The sequence below is a fragment of the Sarcophilus harrisii genome, chromosome 5, assembly GCF_902635505.1.
Source record: "Sarcophilus harrisii chromosome 5, mSarHar1.11, whole genome shotgun sequence".
Classification (NCBI taxonomy): Eukaryota; Metazoa; Chordata; class Mammalia; order Dasyuromorphia; family Dasyuridae; genus Sarcophilus; species Sarcophilus harrisii.
Genome location: NC_045430.1, coordinates 51,959,216 through 51,978,428, shown reverse-complemented (window position 1 = coordinate 51,978,428; position 19,213 = coordinate 51,959,216). Strand labels below are relative to the sequence as shown.

Here is a 19,213-nt window from a genome sequence, read left to right as displayed (position 1 = left end):
TTTATTAGACCTCACTCTCAACTTATCCCATTCTTCTTCAATCTTTTCTCTAGGCTCTGAAATGAATCTAACAGAAAATAAAACAGTGATCCTTTGCCCTTCAAAATTCTTTTTACTTAACTATATTCTCTTTCTTTTTATTCTCTTCAGTAAAGAATTATTGGTGATGCTGGCAAACTACCTCTTGGCATGAAAAATCACTTTTGAGAGCATTCTGAAATCTTGCAATCTTTGGTACCTGGCATGATATGATTACTGAGTCATTAGATCATAATATAGTTGAAAAGATACAGTTTTTTTTTCTTGCTACCCACAGAAGGTGGACAAGCTTTTAAAAGTGAATACTTGGAAGCCATCAACTGGATTGCAAACATTTGCTTCCTTTTCCCTCATTCTCTCTCTCTCTCTCTGTGTGTGTGTGTGTGTGTGTATGTGTGTGTGAGAACAAATAGCCTACTAATAAGTTTTTGGTGGAGTATAATATAAAAAATACTGCTTTCTTTCTGTAGCTTTTTCAATTAACTCCTTGTAGAAAAAATAGAAGACTTCATCATTTTTTTTATTTCTTGCAGTTAATCATTAAGAGCCTTGGAAATAGCTTCCTTTCTGATATATATATATATATATATATATATATATATATATATATACACATATATATGCTTGTTAGCATTTTGTAGTTGAAATGTATACAACTAAGAGACAATTCATATATTTATGATGGATTAGATTAATAACTGGCCAATTACCAAGCAGTAGGAAAATTACAAAACTCAAATTATTAACCCAGATCACTCCCTACTACAAATGTTCAGATTTCCTCTGCATCCTCAATAAGTGAATCTGATTAATCGTGTGCCATTGTATTACTCTGGTATTCAATCATCATGATAACTGAATAAAAATATATCAACCTCAATGTAACCCTCTGGAACACTTCATAGTGTTACTTTGATATGACCTCAAATTATAAAATATCAAAGCTAATATAAATACAATGCCAGGTAGAGAAATGCCAAGAAGTATAGATTTTCTTTTCTTTGGAAAAAAGTCTTGAGTTTCAGTGGACAAAATAAATTGATTTTTTTGAACTTTGGAGCATTCTAATATTTAAAGACATGTATAAAATTTTATAAAGTTTGCTTCAATAAACCCATATTTAATTACTCACATAATCATTCATCAGCTTTTAGCAAATTAGTTTGATCAATGTATTAAATTTTACAGTTAATATTTAATATTGTATGACTATAAAATATAAATATTGATTAATTTTTGCTTTCTTGTGCAGATAATTAAAGGATGCATTAATTAGATTTTCAAATGCTTTTGATGCTGAAGGGCATTCTTTATTTTACTCTGTGAGGAAAATTACAAGTAATAAATTTAATAAAAATTGTTTAGACAAAAACTACTTAGCTATAAATATATTGAAATTGGAATTACTATCTGTTGAGATTTAGGGATCATGTTTCACTTAGATTAGCAAAAGGCTTATGTAGAAATCTAGGAGTATTCATGGAATTTATCTTATAAAATTTAATCTGACTAATTAGAATTCCTTTTCTCTGTTTCACAAATACAAATGAATAGAATTGAAGATACATTTGAGAAATAATGATCTTTTTAGCCATAGTAAGACCAATGAGTGATTTCTACATTGATGATAAATTATGTCATGTAGCTTTGCTCTCTTTCTTTGGTGAGTGGTCTCCATTGCCCCTCTCTCCTTGCCCCCAATCTCCACTCTTTTCCTTGATCAGCAGTACTAGGAATTCAAGACAAAAAGATTAAAAAATGGAAGTGAAAATATATATATCGTCTTGATTCAAGTCAGGAATTCTTTGATGAGTTGAAAACCATAAGTACTTCATAGAGTTCACAGTGTGAGATGTAGAATATGTGGCATTGTCTGATATCCATGTGTAGAGCTTCATATTTAGAGTAGTTCATTGAGTCTATAGCTCTAAATAAATTAAGCACTATAATTTCCTTGATTATCTTTGCTTTTTATCTTTGTTTTCCAAGTTCTTGGGGTCATTTCTTTGTAGAAGCTTGTATACAGTAAGAGCTTAACAAATGTTTATTGAGCAAATAGATTTTATCCTAAGATTGTATTCAGAGGTATTTTACTTCTTTTTAAAATGTAAAGAGTTACCTCTTTAATAAGTCCTTTTCAGTCTTTTATTGTCAACTTAGGAACTATTATAGAAATTAAGAGAAAATCGTGCATCTTTTACTTTTGCAAGCTACAATAAATCTTTGTTTCATTGGCCATATTGGTTTAAGAAAAAATTACTGATCCGGCTGATTTATTCAATCAAGCATTTTTACTATTTTTTCTTTCTATTAATTTTATGTTACAAGTATAGACTCATCAAATAACATGAACCAAAAATATTCAGTACTTGTTCATATCCTTCATGGTACTGAACTTCAATGCCAGATTGTACAGATTATAAAAGGGAAATTCTGAAATGACATCTAAAAGCAACAAATTCCTTAACTAAGTCAGGATCAGATTTAGATGTTTCAACATAATTGTAATTTTGTAAAATCTACCTTTTTTTACTTCTAAAAAAAACTATTGCTCTTGATTCAATCAATGCATTCATAATTCTATTAGGTAATTGTGGTTGAGTAGAAAAAATAATGTGTTTCATATCAACTTGAGTTCAGTTCTTTCCTCTGCTACTTACTGTATATATTCCCTAATTAATAATTTCTTCATTAATAAAGTGTAACAGAGACTACATGACATCTAAATGGTCTTCTAATTCTACATCCCTGGCATTTATGGGCTGCTCATATCATATGACTTTTTTTGCAATTCTTAGTTACACAATGATGTCCATTATGTTGAAGTGTTGAGTTAGTAAGCTCCACTCAAAAAGAAAACATGTTTAGCTTGGATTTCAATTAATTAACAATAAGATGACTTAATTTGACATTTGTATTATCTCATTCTCATCATGCATATCTTGTATTTTTTTCTAATTTTTGATGAGTATCCATGTAACAAATGTTTTTCTAAAAGAAAGTTAAATGTTAGAGCTTCATTCTAACATTTCTTCTCAATTGTTCTGATAATTATAGTTAGGAGCCTCTACTTGATGGTAAAAAAGCATGACATCCTTCTTGAGATTGAGAAACTCGTTATCCTTTATCTCTATATCCCTTCCTATATAGCAAAAGATACAGTACTCTACTAGTCTTGAAAAGTAGAGACTCGGGAAATTATTGTTTTGATAATTCACCAATAATATAATTTATAATCCCTAAAGGAAGGTTTGTAATATTTAATTAATTAAGATGTCTAGTCAGACTAAGAAGAAACATTTTTTTTTTAGACAAAAATACTTAATCAGGAGAAGGAGAACATATCCAGTGTTTTCCCCATCATTTTGGATTTTAATTTGGACCTACCTGGGCCCAACATGGGAAAACAGAGGAATTTTCATCTTTTTCTATTGAATGGGATTTGCCTATTTAAAAAAAAAAAGATTTTTTTTGTGTGTGGTTATTTACAGTGATCTAACCTGTTCATCAAAATATCCCACTCTAATTTAAATAGATTTTTGCTTCCTTTCTACTGCCTGGTTACTCTTGCACATAAATTCATAGAAGTAGACTAATAGGAAATTGGCAGAACATCACACAGATATATTTCTTATAATAAGAGAATGAGGAAAAGAAATAAAACCTGACAAAATCAGATTCAGCCTTTGGTAATATTCAAGGTGAATCTATGTTTTCATGAAATGGAGGCAGAGCTAATTTGCAGGCCAAAGGACCTGAGTTTGAAACTTCCTCTTCTAATTGAATAAGTCCTTTATCCTATCCCATACTATTTTCTCTTCTGTCAAAAAAAGAAAAAAAAAAAAGAAAAAGAGTAGATGATCTCTGGCATCCCTTCTATTGTTAAATCTATGAAGCAGGTATATTTAGGAATTGCCAAGCAAAATAATTATTCAAATGACATTGACTCTGAAAAAGAACTCACATTTGTGTCAGAAATGGACATCTGGTAACCCTTGGCATAGTCTTCTTTAATGAGTTATGCACTCAAGTTGTATTATAGCAAATTATTTTGTAGGGGTTCACACAGAGAATAGTTTTTGTAGAATTTGTAATTTTGAAGAGTTTTGTTTATAGTATGTCCTTAGGGAGTTTCTTTGTTTTGACAGCATGCAACTTGACAGAAATACGCTGCCCAAAAAGGGATTAAGGTATATATTTCTCTAGCGCAAATCCTGCTTTCTGTTGTTCTGTCAATTTTGTTTGCTGTCTTTCTCTTTCTCCTCTTTTTTCTTGCATCTGGCATTGAAAATAAAGAAAACTCTTAGTCCTCATGATTTTCTTTGTTTTTTTATCAGAATTAAAACATTTTTAAGAGATTATATGCATAGGACCCCATGAAGTGATGACCAGAACCCTGAGCAAGTTAAGTCCAGTAGGAATATATTTTCGAAAGTAAAGGTTCTTTGCTAAGGACTTAATACTAAGCAAAGTTTTTCAGATGGTATTTCTGCTGTCAAAGCAAATGCAAATAGCAAGATTAGAATTGGAAATGCATCCATTTTTATTATGTCCTATCTTGGAGGCAGATGTACGAACCCTTTGGAGGCAGGGGCTCTTTTACCTACAGATGGGGCTAGTTGTTGAATATCTAACTGAATCAAAGAAAGCATTTTCATATTATTAGAGAACATATCAGATCATTTAGTCAAAATAGTTTATATTTAAACTTTTTCCCCCTACATCTCAAGTCATTTCTCAGATATCCATTCACTATTAGAAGAAGATTGAGGGAAAGTATTATGTTCAGGTTAAATTCCATTATGAATATTATTACCTTAGTATACAAAAAATATAATATTTCCTCTTCCTACAAGAGGAATAAAAAGTTATATGTTATTGTACAGCTATGCTGAAAGTTCAAATGACAGAGGTCCTGGAATATGATGACTTTACTTCTCAGTGGTGCTGAGTTCATTTACTTCACTACAGTTTTGAAATATGGCATGCTTAGTGTCTTCATAGTTAGTCTTTTTCTCAATTTCTCTCAATTAAATCTCTTCTATTGGTTAGCAATAAAAAAATACCAAATGATTTAATTTTTAAAAACTTTATTGCAGAAAATTTATGCCATGATTAAGTAAATGAATTTCCTCTCTATTCAGATTCAGATAAGATGCCATACTTTCCACTGGAAATGCAAATGGCAATTTTGATCTGAATGGTTTTTGTTCCCAAATGAAATTCCTCTTCCCTTCCACCTTTTAGTCTCCATGAGCTCTCAGTCTGTCTGCTTCTCTAACCCTATTATCATGGGTGTCATTCTGTAAGAAGTTGCTCACCTTTCTTAATTTCTGGCTTACCATTTGTCCACCATTTCAAATCTGTGCTCACTCCATTATCCATATCACCCCCATGCCTTTGTGCCTTCTCAATTAACTTTGCTGTCTTGCTCAGTGCTTGTGATTTTTAACTCCATATCTCACAGAAGCATAATTTTCTTCTCAAGAATTCTCCTCTTTTCCTGTGAGATTCCAACAGATGGTGTTAAATCATCTGTAAAAACTGAGCGATTAAAATTAGATTCAATATGTTCGAAAATTTTGTTCAGTCCGAATAGCCAAATATTCTTGTTTGTTTTCCAGCTTTTGGTACTGACTTATCCTTGTGGGGGTGTTTAAGTGTCCCAGCTGTGTTGTTTTGCAGATACACGCCATCATCCCGGCAGGCCAGTCAAGAAGAAGGTAAAGAATGGCTAAGATCTCATTCAACTGGAGGCCTACAGGACACTGGTAACCAATCACCTCTTGTTTCCCCTTCTGCTATGTCATCATCGGCAACAGGAAAATACCACTTTTCCAATTTAGGTAAAATCTTGATTGTTTTTTTTTTTTGCTACCTTCACCTTAAAAGTAAATTGTTGATTTCCTGAAAAACATGTAAAAATTGTAATAACTTCTTCAATAGTGCAGAAAGTTGTGTATTAAGAAACTCTCCCTAAAACATTTGTCAGAAATTTAAAAAAGTCTTTTCCTTGTCATTTTTTTTTATGTAATAAAAAATTTATTTCAGGACTATACACGTAAATCACCTAGATTTGGAATGGAGCTTTAGGAATTGTTAATGAAATCAAAACAACAAATTAAATAAATGACAACAAAAAGCAAAAACCCCACTTTCTTGAAGAGTTTTAGAATATAAAGGAAGTATTCATTAGTAAATAATGGCACAGGACAAAAATCTAACCAAAATAGTTATCCTTTTAGATTTAAATAGTTGCATTCTATTATCAAGATCCCAATAATTTATCTTTTATTTTATTTTATTTTTCTTTTACTACTTCTTTATGGAACAATTGTTCTGGCCCAATAGCTGATTCTCTAAAAGATCATGCTTCTGCAGTCCCAACAGTTAGCACTTTTGGGAGTCTCATAGCAAATAAAGGGAAAATTCAACTGGTATTAATTTAATAGCTCAGTATATTAAAAGCATGTTTCTATATTCCCCTGCCCCCCCAGAAAATTGAATTTGTAGGGATTTAACCTAGCTAAAAATAGTCAATGAAATATCCTATTTTTGCATTAATACCATCTGATAACAAATCCTATTTGCAAACTTATTGACAAATATATTGCTTTAGGCCTTTTGGTTGGGAAATCTGTTTTTTTCCCTGTCATTTGGGCCTAGAACTTATTGTTCAAATGCTCCAGAATTATGATCCCACAATTTGTGAAAATCTTGTTTGTTGAAAAATATAATTATAAACTTCCACCATAATTATAAATTTCTTTTCTCATCATCCCCCTCTCATTACACACACTCTCATCTCCAACACACACACACACACACACACACACACACCCCTTTGGGGTATTAAACATGCTGTTCTGGATTGATAGTTCCTCTTGGTGGCTGGTCCAGGGAAATGTCTTACAAATGTATATTGCTGTATGTTGCCCCTTTTCCTCTTCTACTTTATCATCAGTATATACACATCTTGAATCCATTTTAGTTCCCCTTACTCTACTAACCACAGGCTAGAAATATACTTTCAGTGAATCATAGAAGTCCCAGTGTAGAAGCTCTCTCTAATAATGTCATCAGCATCTGCCCTGACACTTATAATTTCAGTCAGGGTCCATGAAGTTTTTTATATCTTGATAAATGGTTTTCAAGAGAATTGATTTCCTTTCTAGTTCTGTGTATTTAACTTAATGCATTTAAAATATTATTCTGAGAAGGAATATTTAGTCTTTCCCAAGCCAAAATATTCAAAGATGTCACACAAAAAAGTTAATAACTCTTGACAAAATATTTCCTAGGGCATTGAGAGATTAGGTTTCTTCTCTAGGATCACTAATCCAATGACTGACATTGGACTTTCCTAAATATAAACTGGCTCTCAATCTAATTCTACTATGAGACCTCTCTTTTCTAATCATTTTAAGACAATTCTCTCTTTTTCTGTCCCTTTAATTTCTGAATAAAATAAAAAAAAACACTCCTATGATATCTAATAAAAACAAGATTATTTTAATATATCCTTATGAAGAAAAATAAAAACCATAAGTTAAAAAGAAGGCAGGGAGGGAGAAAGAGAAAAAGTAAGGAAGGAAGATAGAAAAGAAGACAGGAAGGAACGATGTTAGAAAAAAAGAAAGGTAGCAGGGTAGAAGAGAAAGCAAAAGACAGGATGGAAAGAAAGAAGGGAAGAAGACATAAAGGAATGAAGGAAGGTAGAAATGAAGAAAGGAAAACAGAAAAAAAGATAAAAAGGAAGGAAGGAAACTAGAAAAAAGTCAGGAAGATGGAAGGAAAACAGGAAGGAAGGAAAAATGGGGGAAAAGAAACAAAAGAGAAGCATTTACTAAATACTTCCTACGTACTTGACATCGTCACGGAAGCCAAATGAGATGTAAAGAAATATGTTTCCTTCTCTTCTTTCCTTCTCATACCTTGAGAAATACCATTTAATATTTAATCATTTCTAAGTTTCCAAATAACTCTAAAACTATAATTCTTATGAAGTAACCACAAATTTCCATCAGCAACCCACAAATTTCTATTAAGCTATCTCCTCTCAAACACCAGAATTCACCTTTGAAAATAAAACAAAGCAAAACACAGAGTAAATAAAATGGACTATTTCTTTTTCAAATCTATTAGATTTTTCTTTCAGTTTTGTGAAATAAATAGAATGGTTAATTTTATTATTTTTCATTGCAAATACATACATAGCACTTTAATGACATTTTTGAGAGAATGGGATTTTGTGATCTGGATTGGGCACTTAGACACCATTTACTACTTTTCTTTTTGTGAGAATGCATTCTTAGTTCTATTAAACTAACTCACAAACATAATTTTGAACTTCAACTTGTAAACTGGATAAGTTTCTTTGACATTAAAAGAATATATATGGTAAAGAAAAAAAAAGGGGAGTAATTATAAAAGTTACCTAGGGCTTGTCTGGGTTGATTATTTTTAGCTAAATAGAACAACTATCCACCATTAATTTCACTTCCATTTAAAACAAAACAAAACAAAAGTATTCATTTAGCTTTCTTGCTATTATAAGCTAGCATTTATATGTCACTTGCTATTATATTATAGTTACAATGGTGATATGAGTGTGAGTTGAAATGTTCACTGAAAATGTTGATATAAGCTTGGCTTGTCTAATTCTAATATTCTACTTTGGAAATTTTATTTTAATTTCTCCTCCCACTTTCTGTCTGACCTTTAGATAAATGTATTACCATAATCCAGTTGGTAAAGATTTGGGAACAGATAACTTTTTATTCATTTCTCATATCACATATGCAAATGTGTAATTAAATTTTTATTATAACCTCTGGAGATAATGACACTTTTTTGTGTTTGTTTAATATCAATTTTAAAATGGAAAGGTTGCTTTTCATAGGGATATGCTTTTGCTAGCTCGAAGGAAAACTGAGGCTTTAGAATAATTACCATTCGGTGTGTAACTAGAAACACTATGTGTGGTATAGTTGTATGTGGAAAACTGGCTTCAGCCAGAGACCCTGGCTTCCACTTCAAGTCTTATTCATAACACAGTGACTATGTGACTGTGGATAAATCATTTATATCTTCTTGATGCTATGTTTGGGTTTCTAAGACTATTGGTTAGGAAAAAAAATACCTTAGTATAAAGAATTTCCTCACTCTGGTATTTCAGACCCAATGAGCTCAAATGGCAAAATCCTTTTTAGTATCTGGAACTAAATAACATATATGTTATAGAATATTTCAGGATAAATAATATCTCCTTACACTGATAGGTGGGGGAATTGTTTATGTAATCTCTTGAAAGAATCTGTTCTCTAGTTCAAAGAAAAACTTCCCCTTTTGAATATACAAGGAAATGGCAAATTGAATATATATTTTGTTTTGCAGTAAGTCCCACCAACCTATCCCAGTTTAATCTTCCTGGCCCCAGCATGATGCGTTCCAACAGTATCCCTGCTCAAGATTCTTCCTTTGATCTGTATGATGACTCCCAGCTGTGTGGTAGTGCCACATCTTTAGAAGAAAGACCCAGAGCCATTAGTCATTCAGGCTCATTCAGAGACAGCATGGAAGAAGGTAAACCTGAGGGGTGAGAATAAAGGGGAGGGGGGGTCTAGATTTTCATTCTGCCAAAATAAGGATAACAGTAATGTTTTGCTCTTGATAATGCTAAGAACACTTATGGACCTTGTACAAAACAGATGTTGAATAAAGGTTGTCTTACTGATTGCTAAAATGAATATTAATATGTATGGATCTCTGAAGGAAAGGAAATTTGAACATCATTTGAAGAATGATGTTCCTATTTGGAAAAGTAATGTTATATACTATATAGAGAGCTCAGAGAAAAAAAGACCTATGTTCAGAAGATCACTCTATCACTTTTTATTAAGTGCCAATTATGAGCCATGCACTTATTAAGTACATACTGACTATGTGACTCTTGGAAAATCATTTAACTTCTAAGTGCTTCATGAATGTAAGTGGCAAAGAATCAATACATATTGGTAGAGGATGAAAAAAATGAGGAAAAATCACTGGGAGTTTCCTATATTAATTAAAATACAGAACCAGTTTCTAATTCCCTCTAGTGCTATGTATAAACAAGTTTATGATACATACATAATAGCTAGCATTTATATGTCACTTTAAGCTTTACAAAGCATTTAATGTATTATCTTATTCCTCACAAAAACACTGGGAGTCAGGTACTACTATTATCTTTACTTCACAAATGAAGAAATTGGGATTGAGAGATAATGTGACATGCCCAAAGCCACAAAGCTAACAAGCAGAATTTGAACTAAAAATTTTTTAACTCCAAATCCAGCACAGTAGTCTGACACAGACATGCATAATACATATTTGTATACTTTGGTGGGGGGGTATATGTGGAGAGAGAGAGAGAGAGAGAGAGAGAGAGCGAGAGACAGACAGACAGACAGACAGACATAGGGGAAGGGAGAGAGAACCAACAAAAGATTTTCTTGGGTTTTTAGGGCAATTTCAATTGGGGTTTACTAGGGAATTGTACTAGGAAAGATAAATTAGTCTTTACCAACCAGTGTATCTCAGAAACCAGTTCAAGTTAATATTATATAGTTCAACTAAAATAGCATATTGATCCAAATTCTGTTTTGTTCTGATAGAAGTTCTGATACAAAACCCCATTATGAAATGAACTCTGAAATGTTATCCATTTTTAAACTCAGAAATCCACTCGCCATGTGCTGACCTTTTAAAATTTACTTCAAACATCATATTTTATGTTCTCTATGCATGGTAAGTTCTATATTGTTTTTTGAACACAAACAATAAATTTGACTTTACCCAAATAGCTATATGCAGCTTACATTTATAAATACTAGATAAATTATATTAGCCCCGTTTTAAAAGACATCAAAGTTTGAACCAAAATTAAATATATATTGTTGTAGAATTCACTGATAATAACATAAAAGATGATTCATTGATTCACTGAACATTTTTTGCATATACTTTTTGTCTTTGTTTTTAAAGACGAAACATGAATAGAAAAGGTAAAATACAATACAGTATATAAGTGGAAATTCACTTGAATAAATTTTTCAGGGACCAGCAGTTTTGTAGTTTGAATTTTTTCTTCCCACTCATATAGCATCATCTTCAATGATATAATAATATGAGAAGGGGTCTTTGAGACTCATAGTTCCTATACAGGAATATTCATAGGGATTTCTAGGTAGAGCCATAGTACATAGAATGTCAGACCTGAAATCAGGACTAATAGTCCCGAGTTCAAATTTAACCTAAGACATTTGCTTTCTATGTAACCTAGGTAAGTCACTTACCCCTATTTGCCTTAGTTTCTCCAGGTCATAAAATGACCTGGAAATGGAAATTGCAAACCACTTAACTATTTTTTCCCAGAAAACTCCAAATGGCCTGACAAAGAGTTGGACAAAACCTGAACAGCTGCATAACAACAGAAGTCCTGTACATTGCATTATCATGTGACCATCCCAGAATATTATCACCAAACTTACTGAAATTATTCCTTGATGATCCATTTGTGTATTCACAGAATCTCCACAAGAGAAAAGACTTCAGATGTAATCTAGTCTAATACATTCCCAAAGAAGAATATGTTGTTTAGTATTCTTAAAAATTAACCATAAATTGACTACTCATTTATGAAAAACACTCTCTCCAAGGACAGCCCAATTCACTTTTGCATAGCTTTAATAGTTGAATAACTTCTCCTTACATCAAAACTACATAGTCCTCTGGTCCTTCTACATATTGCTCACAATCCTCTCTTCTTAGGGAAAGAACTCTTGAAATTAAAAATATTCATCATGTCCCAACTAAGGTTTGTATTGGGTTTTTATTTTTTTGACATTAAATATTTTCAGTTCTTCAACACATCATGCAACCCATATGTAAATATTAAAAATACTTGTGATAGTTGATTATCATCTGGTTTATTAGAGTCCAGGCTTACTGCAACATTGACTTGGATTAGACTTCAGTGGAGTTAATGAGAACCATAGAGTTTGCTCCCAATGATCCACCTGGTTGCCAAGAATAGGCAGATAACATATTCTCCAAGGGATTGAGGGTAGGAGAAGGAACCATTTCAGATGAAATTTAAACAAATATAAACATGTCAGTCCTATATTTCCAGCATCTATAGTATTCCATGATTTGGAGATTATAATTTAGAGATTGCATTATTTATCTCAGATCCATAGGAAATTTATAATATAATCAAAATCAAATAATCTTCCATGTTTAATGAACCTAATGGAAACTACTGCAATTGTCTTTTTTTTTTTTTTTTTTTTTTTTTTTTTTTTTTTTTTTGCTTTTAATCAATTTACTGTATGGTCTTACTCTGTGCTCTCTAAATAAATAAAATGTGTTCACCACTCTTGAACGTTCTTGTATAGAGAAGCCCTAATTGAGAAATCAAACTAGAGGCAAATTCCAGGATGATTTTGCTGGCTGTGTATGTTTATAGGTATGCCTTTGTAGGACATTGAAAAAATAATTAATTTACTATTAATTTACTAATTCCATATTCCAGAACAAATTGCTCTAGCTTTTTGAGATGGCTCACTTAATACCAAGTCAACAACTATTTCTGAATTTAGCAGTCTGGAATGTAGGAGACAGATTAGATATCAAAGTGAGTAGAACACTGGCCTGAGGTCAGGAAAATTTGAGTTCAAATACAGCCCCAGACACTTACTAACTGTGTGCCCCTTCCCTCCCCCCCACCCCCCCGCAAGTCACTTAACCTCTATTTACTTTAATCCACTGGAGAAGGAAATAGCAAACTACTTCAGTATTTTTGAAAAGAAAATCTCGTGGATACTGTGGTCCATGAAACAAAACCAATCTGGAATAAGGAAAGGGAATAAATAAGTCCCTTTTAAATATAACCTTTCACAAGAAAGGCCTGGAGAGACTTACATGAACTGATGCTGAATGAATTGAGCAGGACCAGGAGATCATTATATACTTCAATAACAATACTATATGATGATGAATTCTGATGAACATGGCTCTTTTCAACAATGAGATGAACCAAATCAGTTCCAGAAGAATAGTAATGAACTGAAGCAGGTACACCCAGCAAAAGAACTCAGGGAAAAGAGTGTGAACCACCACAAAGAATCCCCAATCTCTCTGTTTTTGTCCACCTGCATTTTTGATTTCCTTCACAGGCTAATTGTACACTATTTCAAAGTCTGATTCTTTTTGTACAGCAAAATAACTGTATGGACATATACACATATATTGTATTTAACTTATACTTTAACATATTTAACATGTATTGGTCAACCTGCCATCTGGGGAAAAGGATGGGGGGGAAGGAGAGGAAAATTTGGAACAAAAGGTCTTGCAATTGTCAATGATGAAAAATTACCCATGCATATATCTTATAAATAAAAAATTATAATAAAATAAATAAATATAACCTTTCAGTATGTAGGCGACAGATTATAAAACAATTCTTAAACTTACATTTGAATGTTTAAAGGTGGAAGGAACTTAGGCATGAGCATATACAACTATCTTGTTTAACAAATAAGGATATTGAAGCATGTAATGTCTATGTAACTTCCAAAGATTCTACAGCTTAGTTGGCCATGTGGCTAGGTCTAATTCAGATCCCCTGAACTTATTCTTTCAACTTTAAGAATTGTCACTCTTACCTGACAGTTTTTAGAGGTAGTACAGATATGAAATTTTGAGAAGTAGCATTGTTTCGTGGAGAGTAGAATAGCTCTGGGGCTAGAATCTATCATCAGAAGATAGTTGATATGTTAGAAGGAAGAGACCTTCAAGGACATTGAGTTTAATCTAGTGATTTTACAATTAAGAAAACCATTAGCCATATAAGGCTTCTAGTCCTGGTTCTATAATTCATGGGATTCTAGATCAACTTGGACCTGTTTCTTCATCTCTGTAATGGAAATGATGACCCATATACTGCCTATCTCAAAGAGTCTTTGAAAAATTATATGTGAAGGTATCAACTAAACTAGAAAAGCCTGTGTAATTGCATATTACTGTCATCCTTTGTGAAACCAATTACTGACACATATTACAAAGTATATGGAAGGCGACAGGATTTTTCTGCATTGACTGATAAGCTCAGCTTTACCTGAGAGCTATTGGTTCTGGTTTTAATATTTTATGTATATAGAAACAAAATGAACTATTTGTAGTCCAATTTTTTTTTAATCAATAAGCGATACTCAGGAGAGAGATACTACATGAAAAAGTGAAGCAATAATTCCATTTACTCCATTTATTTTCTGTAGCACTTCAATTTGGAATGCATTGAAATATTCTGCATCTAAATGAGTATGACCACCTATTCATATGTTAAGTGTCTAGCAGAATAAACTGTCAGTACCTATTTCAGCAAAGCTATTGAAAAAAAAATGGGGGAAAAAACTCCAGTGAAAAAACATTTATGTTTTCCCTTAGTGATTGGTATGAAGGGGAGAGCTTGAGTAATGAAGAAAGGGAATGAATTTTGAAGCTTTCTGCTATTTGCTTATTTGGTTTAATGTAAGCCTGTGAATATTTAATCAGGAGGTTTTATTGTAGATCCTTCTGAGTACAATTCCCTATTTGAGAGGTTCCTCCATATGGAATAATGTATGTGATTAATGGATTGTTTTATAAAGAAAATGTTCTATGCTTTTTGCATTTTATTGGGCTTGAACTTAGTATCTTTGTGTTCATTTTAAGTGTTTTGGTTGGAAGAAAATGCAGAAAAAATATTTATCAGACAACCTGAAGTCAGATTTTTCTAAAGCTATTTAGACTTAACTTGTGTTGACTATATCTGCTTCCCATTCCTTTGGGTAGTTTGCCCATTATGTTAAGGTTTTTAACTGATCTTTTGCCTTATATTTTTTTTCCTCTCTCCCCAGTCCATGGGTCTTCATTATCACTGGTTTCAAGCACATCTTCTCTCTATTCTACAGTGAGTATTAATTTACAAAGTCACAAGGGAGATGGCAAAAAGAGCCCGAATTTCATGAAGTTTTGCTTTCAATTAAATTAAAAATAAGTTGATGATAAATTAAATGAAATGTAGTTAATAACTCCCCTCCCCCAGCAGGTTCTATTAACAGTTTCTGAATGTGTTCTTTCACTTGAATTGAAGTAAGGAAAACATTTTAATTAATGTGTATATTTAAAACTGAAGTATATCAAAGTGAAGAAGTTAGTGCAGTTTCTGAGATACCAGGGTAATAGCCCATGTTCTATCTTTGTCTCCCCAAGTTGATCACTTTTAACCTGGTTCTGTTCTATGTCCCTTAAGTACCAAAAGGGTAATTGATGTTCTAGTATGCTTCTTTCATATTGTTTGAATTCCCTTATTGGAGGAAATTATTCTGAAAGGTCAGAGATATGTCTTGCTTGTTTTTAAATGTTTATTGAGGGATGGATTTGGATTTAAAATGATATTTCCTAAGAGGAAAGTATTGATTTAAAAGAAAATCCTTCTAACCCTAATGTACATTATTATATTTAGTTTCTCTCTAACCCTTCTTCTAAGGAATGTGTTTGATCTGTCCTTTTGATAATATATTATTGCAGCTTGCAGCAGCTGGTAAAGTATGGAGAATCAACCTTTTTTTGGTCATAGACCCCTATGTCATATAAAAAGCAGTTATATTGAACTATAGCTATAGATGTAATACTAACATATAACATAACTAAAATACAGTTATATATTATACATAACTCTCCATAACTGAAATATAGCTACATGTGTATATAACTGTTTCAATATAATTTTTTAATGTTATATATTTTACCAGATTTGAAAAATATTCTGAAAGGGAGGCTATGTGTGTCCATATTTACATATTATATTGAAAAGTACATTATACAACTTATAATATGCAATATATTAAGTACAATGATTTTATCATATTGAAATTATATGTATTATGTATATGAAATTATATGAAGTTAAATATATAGTACATATAATTAAATAACTGAAATATAGTTACATATCATATACAACTAGGCCCTAAATGAAATACATATATATGTATATGTAACTCTTTTAGTATAACTGAATTTTCTTTGTAATGTTTTATATATTTTATTTCATGGGTTTAGAAAATATTCTGGAAAATATGTCTGTATATATATATATATATATATATATAATGTGTATGTGTGAATATATGTATGTGTGTGTGTGTGTAAATATACATAGTTACACATAAATACATATAGACATGATAATATATTCATTTGTATATATTTGAACATATAGGTCTGCATATATATATATATAGATAATAGATATAGAATTAATAATTATGAGAGTAATTTTATTTAGCATAACTATGTGCCAAGTTCTATGCTAAATACTTAGTAATTGTTATCTCATTTCATCCCACAACTATCCTAAGAAATAGGTATTATTATCCCCATTATATCAATGATGAACCTAAGACAGATTAAATGATTTACCCAGGTTTATACAGCTAGAGCATTGAAGTACAAAATATGATAAAATAGGTCTTTTCTCACTTCACAATGTACAAAATACACAAATTAAACCATGAATCTAGAGCTTCCCCATTCCAATGGTGGCATTTTAATTTTGAGTTTATTTTCCTCGTTGGTACAGTGGAAAGAGCATTGAACTTAAAATTATGGGTACTGAGTTCAAATCCAGGACCCATCACTTCTAACTTGGATAAGTCACTTTATCTCTCTAGGACTCAGTTGCCTCTTAAATTGCTTGAGGCTGTATGATCTCTAAGTTTTTTTCCAGGTCTAAATCTATTATCATGTACATTTAAAATAACTAGCCAGTTGGTTCAGTGGCTAGAACACATAGCCTGGTGTCAAGATTTTCCTTACAATCAAGTTTCAGATACTACCTTTTTGACTAAGGGCAAATGACTTACTCTGTTAATTCCACTTCCTTAGCAGTCATTTCTGCTTTGACCAGAAACTCTGAGAGTTTTCCTTCCCGATTCATTCATTTATTCATTTATTTATATATTTAGATTTTTTTTTTTTACTAGATGAAAGAGGAGATTCTTTGCCTCATTTGCTACCTAGCCTTAATCACTGAATGTGTGCAGCTTAAAAAGGCCAAGATCTCCTATTTCATCCAGGTGAACAAAGAGCAGGGACAAGACAAAGCATCTGATTTCAGGTATGAAAACCAGACATAAATTCCACTCCCTTGCCAGACTCAGAAATAGGTGGAAATCATTCTTATAGAAAGGAACATGATTTGGGGGATCAAGTTAGAAGGATCTGACCTCAAGTAGAGTTCAAAAAGTCATCTTTCAAACTCCTTTTTGCCCAAAGAACAAATCTCCATCTTCTGAAGTTCCATGGCATTTTTCTAGGATAGGGGTTTTCTGATTTTATTGGATTTCATCCATCCATATTTGGATTCAAACTTGAGAAATAATATTATAGTTCCAAAAAAAAAATTCTCCCACATAGCCCAATTCCATATCAGAAGCTTTAAGTACAAAAAAGAAAAAAAAAACTTATAATTGTGCCTAAAATTATCTTAGGGCTGATATTATGTAAACAATGAGATCGTGATGCACTATTTTCAGAGAATTTGCAGTTAACCCAAAATCTAACAAATTTCTCTTAGACATTTCTTTCATTACTAAGCAGTAGAGCCTTGATACAGCATCTTATCTAAACAATCTTTAGCATTACAGAAATTATTTTGCTCTCAAAATAACCATCACAAACTTGAAAATTTAAAAAAAAAACCAGCAACAACAATATTTATTCAGTTATTAGGATCATGTAAAAATAGGCTATCCCTTCTAACAGGGTAGGCCCAGAGAAGTGCTGAGCACAAGTGGGATTCTTTCCATTTCCCCCAATTATCAATGAAGAGAGGGTGTGGAACCAATAAGAGAAGGGTCAGCTTCTCTTTTATAATTATGCTAACTAATCTAAAATAAAACTATGATGCAGTTTTCAATCCTAAATTTCAGATTGCAACAAAAAATTCGTTAGAATTTTTTTTAAATTATAGCCAAATTGCCACCTGTGTTTTCTTTCTTTATGGGAATTTCAAGCCAGAGATACTGAAGAGTTATGTTGAAGATGTTCCTCCTGACAAAAGGCACCTTTGCTGACAGGGAGTCCCAATTCCATTCTCATAGTTGACTCCCACTGTCGCAGCATCCCAGAAAAAATGAGATCAACACAAAACAAAATTGATCTATTTCAGGCATTCCTCAAATAAATCCAGTCCAGAAAAAAAGTTTGCTTTTGGATCATCCCTCTCCCCAGGAAAGAATTTGTGCTTTTTGGGGGGCCTGCTACTCTGGAGGAGTGGGACTTAAAATTGGGGAGACTGCTTTACGGTGGAGAAGCCCAGAGTGTTTCAGGCTAGACTCAGAATGAGGTCTAGCAAATTAGCAATTCACTTAGCTAGCAAGTCTAATAGCATTAAAAAAAAAAAAAAAGGTCTAAAGTGGTAAAAGAGAGATAAGGAAGATAATTTAGAGTGATTTTTTTTTTAACTGGAGACAAACAAGGAACATAAAGGTTTTAATTGTCCATAATCCTTGGTTAAATAATAGATCTCTGGCACTGACTTGTCATTTCCTTTTTTTCTGTCTTTTGGAGAGAAGAAATTCTGGAGACGGACTCAAGGTCTCTGTCTTCTGTTATAGAACCATGGATGCTTCACACTGTTGAGGTTGGGAAAGGGACTCCAAAAGTTTGGGGTTACAGACCAGTGTCCCGAAATGTCTCAAAAGAATTCGCAGGTCTGAACTAATTTCCTAGTCAAGGGACAAAGTTTATTGTAATTGTAATACTAATACAAGTGGGCTGAATTCCAAAAGAAATTAACAAAGTCCTAAGAGAGAGGAGACCCCTTTACCTTTTATTTTTGACATGCTAATTCTATGGCCCAGAGGTGTGGTCTCTGGAATTTATCTATTGGACAGTCAGCAATGAGCTGGGAAGTGGCTCCAGAATTTAGTTCTTACTGACCAGATTATCAGTCAGCAATGAACTGAGGAGTGGTCTATTCAGCATCAGACAGATTATCAGAACAATAGCATTCCTAGGTTGGATGTGTGTGTGTGTGTGTGTGTGTGTGTGTGTGTGTGTGTGTAGGGCAAAGCCAGAG

The 19,213-nt window shown here is 32.4% G+C and overlaps 1 protein-coding gene across 15 annotated transcripts in view; it reads left to right on the top strand.

Annotated features, from left to right (window-relative positions):
• NAV3 (neuron navigator 3) overlaps window positions 1–19,213 on the top strand; it is a 1,064,916-nt gene that overhangs the window by 946,549 nt on the left and 99,154 nt on the right. For 14 of the 15 annotated variants that reach the window (XM_031938355.1, XM_031938352.1, XM_031938354.1 and 11 more), the window contains 4 exons: window positions 4,188–4,229; window positions 5,725–5,885; window positions 9,436–9,624; window positions 14,985–15,037. In XM_031938355.1, the coding sequence (XP_031794215.1) occupies window positions 4,188–4,229; window positions 5,725–5,885; window positions 9,436–9,624; window positions 14,985–15,037 (445 nt within the window). The remainder of the gene's footprint in view (window positions 1–4,187; window positions 4,230–5,724; window positions 5,886–9,435; window positions 9,625–14,984; window positions 15,038–19,213) is intronic. The other variant, XM_031938346.1, reaches the window with a different exon arrangement.